This window comes from Heterodontus francisci, chromosome 9, assembly GCF_036365525.1.
Source record: "Heterodontus francisci isolate sHetFra1 chromosome 9, sHetFra1.hap1, whole genome shotgun sequence".
Lineage (NCBI taxonomy): Eukaryota > Metazoa > Chordata > Chondrichthyes > Heterodontiformes > Heterodontidae > Heterodontus > Heterodontus francisci.
Genome location: NC_090379.1, coordinates 18585154 through 18591153, shown reverse-complemented (window position 1 = coordinate 18591153; position 6000 = coordinate 18585154). Strand labels below are relative to the sequence as shown.

The 6000-nt window shown below is 44.0% G+C and overlaps 1 protein-coding gene across 1 annotated transcript in view; it reads right to left on the bottom strand.

Annotated features, from left to right (window-relative positions):
- Positions 1–552: 552 nt before the first annotated feature.
- The window catches only part of ism2a (isthmin 2a), a 42883-nt gene continuing 37435 nt past the window's right edge, over positions 553–6000 (bottom strand). Inside the window, exons 4-6 of the mRNA XM_068038256.1 lie at positions 3778–3918; positions 2680–2757; positions 553–1677 (exon numbers count right to left, since the gene is read on the bottom strand). Of these exons, the coding sequence (XP_067894357.1) occupies positions 1160–1677; positions 2680–2757; positions 3778–3918 (737 nt within the window). The 3' untranslated portion in view covers positions 553–1159. The remainder of the gene's footprint in view (positions 1678–2679; positions 2758–3777; positions 3919–6000) is intronic.

Below are 6000 nucleotides of genomic sequence, written 5' to 3'. Positions count from 1 at the left end.
AACTGAAAGCGAGTTGAAACAAACTCTGTTAACTTTAGGCCCTGTTGCACCAGGATTAGATTACACGATGAATCAAATCAAAGACTGACGACAGTATATTTGCTACATGTAGACACTAAGGGGAGAAGGTCATCTCCAATTGGCCTCTGTTATTTCTGTAGATCCAGCCCTTTCAGTCTCATTTAGCAATTTGAAAAAGACGACTAGGCCCGACAGTCTGAATTATCTGATGGAGAATCAGTCATCATCCCATGGAATAGTGGCTTCAGAATCAATAGAAAGACTTGCAGTTCTATAGCACCGTTCATGACCTCAGGACATCCCAAAGCGTATTACAGCCAATGGAATATTTTTGAAGTGTAGTCACTGTTGGAACACGGGAAACAGAGCAGCCAATTTGGGCACAGCAAGCTCCCATGGATTAACGTCAACCATGGATGGTAGTTCAGCTTCCGTATAATACCGGGCTCAGTTCCCTTTCAACGCCCTACCCACCCCCCAACCTCCCACCACCATCCACTTTGTAGTGAAGATTGGTGAGAATTCTGCGCTGATCAAACTAGGAGCTCCCCCTCCTCGCTAACCACGTGAGCTGCAGAATCGACAGAAAGGGGCAGGGTCAACCGCAAGAGATGTGAAGGTTGCTGATGATTTGTTGCAACTATTGGATTTTTGTTTTAAAAGTGACGAGATTCTCTTTAGCCATGGTGCAAAATGGAACAGAGAAAAGCCAGAATCAGGGATGCTTACAGAGTAAGTGAGAGAAAGAGACTGAGAACTCTGCATCCAGAGAAAGTGAGTGCGAAGATCCAATATTGGAATTCCAAATTTTTTTGCGGGTTTGACAGAACCACTATGTTTCTACATAACACCCAGAGCTATAAATATAGACAGCCATGATGGATTGATGATACGTCTCAATAGAATATTTTTCTTTTTCCTTTCATTTGATGTATTGAAAGTATTTTCTTCAGGAGAGCAAGTGGTTATATGTAAATATATATTTTTTAATGGTGCAGCCAATCTGGTACTGTTTCTAATTATCATTGGTGGTGTAAACGTTGGCTAATATCGGAGGTGGGGAAGAGATGGGGTTTCCATTATTGGAAAGATCCATTTTATTTCTTTCATCCCCTTTGCAGACCCTTATTTATTACTTTCAATACTCTTTTGCTTCCTTCAGCTGAGCCATAAAGTCATCTTCCAAAGGGTTTTCAGAGCAGTTCAGGCCATTGTTTGGTGGACGCACGTCATTGTACCTGCTCCAATCCCCTTTGCACAGTATCCATGGCAACACATCCACCTTGTAGTGGAGCTCCGGCGAGAACTCCGTGCTGATCAGATTGGGAGCCCCCGCGCCTTTCCCCCTCGTTATCAGCTTCATCTGGTCGTCATAGCAACAGTGCTGGGCCGCCAGCGTGGCGCTGTCCAAAGACAGCATGGAGCGGATACAGAATTTGGAGGTGGGCTTGTAAATGTCTAGGCGCTCCTTCGGCCCACTCGCGTCTCGCCATCGGTAGAATCTTCCCTTGCCATCTTCATGGACACTGACGATGCTGTACACAGCTTCAGTGGGATAGGTGCAGGGGCAACTGGGTAAATCGGTCAGGGCCTTCATGAGGTACTTCTTCAGGAATTCACTCTTGCAGTTCAACCATCTATCGCAGCTGTCCATTTCTGTGGAAGGAAAGTAAAAGGGCGGAATAACGATGGGTTCACTTGGAAGCTGTTTTGCCCACAGGCATTTGGCAAGGTCGTTAATGCTTTAAGGACTGCAGTAAAACCTGTCAAGTCATGCATCGTTAAACACTGATGCAAGAACAAAAGAAAAGCAGGGAACAGGGAAAGGCCACACAGCCTATCAAAGTGACTTCCTCATCTTGTTCAGCACAAAAATAACCAAAAGATCATCAACATAAGATTGTCATTAATAGGTCCAATAAGGAATTCAGGAGAAATTCTTTAACCCAGAGGGTGGTTAGAGTGTGGAACTCACTACCAAATGAAATGACTAGCATAGATGCTTTTAAGGGGAAGTTAGATAAATACATGAGGGAGAAAGGAATAGAAGGTTATGTTGATAGAGTGAGATAAAGAGAGATGGGAGGAGGCTCATGTGGAGCATAAACACTGGAATAGACCAGTTGGGCCAAATGGCTTGTTTCTGTGTTGTACATTCTATGTAATTCTCTGTAACTGGCAGGATTGCACTGGCACCCGTTATTCAGCTTGTTCAAATTTTCTTTTCATCGACTTTAATAAAAAGGAATATCGAACGGGCTGCATAATGTGCAGTGATCCAACAGCTCCAGTTTTCCAACACTGCCAAAGTTACATGTTACCCATCTCCCTTCTCCCGATAGAGTTCAGTGCCACACCATTTACCCAATAAACCAACAGCGGAGCTCATGCAAAGCCTAATAGTTGTACTGTCAGTGCCATCAAGAGATTGAACTGCTTGTGGCAAGGTTTCCCACACCGTCCACCAACCCCTCCCCCTCTCCCTCCCCCGACTTTGCAAGGCTGATGAACTCCTGGCTGTCTCTCAACCCTGGCATTTTAGACAGATTAGCCAAGGTTTCACTGAATGGTCTGTCTCCTGTTCCTATTTTCTTCTATGTTTCGAGATACCTCAGCTGATGTCCTGTCACGTTAGTGGTGTTGTTCTAGAATACTCACCCGAGTCAAATAAATCTGTTCCATTTTCCTTCTCAGCCAGAGTTTTTTCAGTTGCTGCATTCAGATCATCTTCCATCCCTTCAGGAAAAGAGTACCGTGAGTGTCAAGTGTGGCCCAACAAACCTACACTTTAGTTACTCAAAGCACATGGGGTAAATCCAGATTTGAATACACAATGCCAATTTGAAAACCATCCCCAAAAACATTTTTCGCGTTCATTTTTGTTGGACTAAAAAAAATTTCTATAGAACCATTCAATTTCCAATCAATTTCCCATGTGCTCTTATTGTGTTTGTCCAACATCCTGGATTCTCTAAATTGGGTAGGTTTCTAAATTCTTGGACCGCTAACGGAGTTAAATGTCTAGCCCGTTACACTTTCTAATAGTGCAAATGTTTAAGTTGCTGGACTCCCGATATTTTATGGACAATTTGGTGAGGATGTGGCTGAATTCGTGGATCCTGTGGGTGACTGTGTATTAGTTGCACGATAGACAAGTGCTTCCCGGACTTGTGCCTGGCCGCAATGAATGTGGAAAGATCAGGTGGGGAGGTGTGTAGCTTACAGGTTATGACCTCAAATCCCACCATGCCAAGTTTGGAAACTAAAATCAATAAATCTGCTCATTTGTGGGATGACATCAGATAACATAAATAGGAAAACCACTGGACTGATACGAAAACTCAACTGATTTACTCATGTCCTTTGGGGAAGGTGAACTTGCCACGCCTACCTGGCCTGGTCTACATGTGAATCCAGTCCCACTATAGGTGGTTGACTTTTAATGCCCTCAAGACATTGAGGATAAGCAATGCATGCGGCCTTGCCAGCATCATTCATATCCCAAGAACAAAAATTGATTTTCTGTCTATTAATATAAAGAGTGGAAAGTTGCTTGGGTAGTTCACTCCTTCCCTCTTGATTTTCCTTTATTAGCTGCATTCACGAAATTCAATGGCTCCAGATCAGCAAATTCTCCCCTTAAATATTAGATATACCAGATGCTGCCGAATAGCTTTAGGGAAAATAATTCGTTTTTTCAGCAGCTCAGGTGCTGACTCGTGTCCAAATATTCCCTTGGAGGTTGTCAGCTCTCACCTGGGCACCGCTTCAGGTCACAGGTCCGTGACTCGGTGGCAGTGCAGGCGTAGCCACAAGATCTGGTGCGTTTCTGGTTGCCGGTGCCGCACGTCACAGTGCAGGGGGACCAAGCACTCCAGTCTTCGTTTTCTTCATATTCTGCGAAGTTGAGAGGAAAACACGTCAGATATGCTGCAAGCGCTTTGCTTGTGCATTCCATAGCATCTTCATGAGGGAGAGAGGGAGGATAGGGGAGAATATAGCTTGAAACACAGGACCAAAAATTTATACATCACATCAACACTTTTCATACAGTCCATTTGGTCTTGTTCAATGAGATATTAGGACAGGGAACTCCTCAAGATCAATATAGTCTATATGAGACTAATATTGTTACACAGTGCTAAACTAAGGCTTAATTGCTCTATCTGGTAAAGGGTATGAGCGTAAATGAAAATGATTTAAATCTTTGCGAAACATGTGATTTGGTGGATCGGTGGGGTTGTGTTTCATGTTTTGAATCTGTATCCCTCCTACTATCCCTTAGGAGGATTTCAACACCCTAACACCAACAGTTAGTTATCTGGGAGTAGTGGGGGGTTTTATTTCGAAGTAGTATACTCTCGTTCTAATACTTGTGTGATTTCTTGATCATCTCCGATATAAAAAGTGAGAAAGCACAGAAGATCAGCCCCAACAGCACAAATACAATCTGTGACCAGTTCTGACACAATGCTATCGAGCTGAAACATTAACTCTCTTTCTCTCTCTCCACAGTTGCTGCATGTCCCGCTGACTGCTTCCAGCATTATCTGTTTTTAATTTTACAGTCTGTGGATGTCTGATTATCTGTTATGCTGAATGGTTCTTCAGAAGCATTCCAATCACAATGTGTCATTCTTTCAGTTGTAGTGAATGAACAAACAATCTACCAGTGTCATCAAACGTAGGGGTAGCCTCACTGGCATGTAACCACCAAGATGCCAATAACAATATTTTTAGCATAAAGAAAGGCAGACTTGCATTGATATAGCACCTTTCATGACCTTAGGATGTCCCAAAGCATTTTTACAGCCAATGAGTTACTTTTTGGAGTATCGTCACTGTTGTAATCACAGTCGTCAATTTGTTTACTACAAGCTCCACAAATAGATACTGTGATAATGACCAGATAATTAGTTTTATTGATGTTAGTTGAGGAATACATGTTGGACACTGGGGAAAAATCCTTTGTTTTTCTTCAAAATAGTGCCATAGATTCTTCTACATCTACCTGAGGGCGCAGAAGGGGTTTGGTTTAATGTCTTATCTGAAAGGCAGCACCTCTGACTGTGCAGCACTCCCTCAGTACTACACTAGAGTATCAGCCAAGATTTTGCATTCCAGCCTCTGGAGTGGGGCTTGAGCTCACAAATCTTCTGACTCAGAGGCAAGACCCACAGTGCCACAGCTAACACTTGAGCTTGCCTAACTGCCAAGAACTGTAAGGAACTATTATTACAGGGTCTGGGTCAGCAGATTACCAGAGGGTGAGCTGTGCCATCTGCTGCAAGGATACCTGCAACACAGGACAACTTGCATGTCAAACAGCAGAAGCAGCATACTATAGATAGAGCTAAGTCATCCCACAACCAATGGATCATATCTAAACTCTGCAGTCCTGTCATGAATGGTGGTGGACAATTAAATAACTGATAGGAAGAGGAGGCTCCACAAATATCCCCATCCTCAATGGTGGAGGAGCTCAGCAAGTGAGTGCATAAGACAAGGCCGAAGTATTTGCAAGCAAATTCAGCCAGAGGGTCCGAGTGGATGATTCATCTCGGCCTCCTCCTGAGAGCTCCAGCATCACAGATGTCAGACTTCAGCCATTTCGATTCACTCCATGTGATATTAAGAAATGGCTGAAGGCACTGGATACTGCAAAGGCTATGGGCCCTGACAACATTCCGGCAATAGTACTGCAGACCTGTGCTCCAGAACCAGCTGCGCCCCCAGCCAAGCTGTTCCAGTATAGCTACAACACTGGCATCTACCCGGCAATGTGGAAATTTACCCAGGTATGTCCTAGCCACAAAAAGCAGGACAAATCCAACCCGGCCAATTACCGCCGCATCAGTCTACTCTCGATCATCAGCAAAGTGATAGAAGGTGTTGTCGACAGTGCTCTCAAGCGTCACTTAAACTGCAATAACCTGCTCACTAATGCTCAGTTTGGGTTCAGCCAGAGCCACTCAGCTT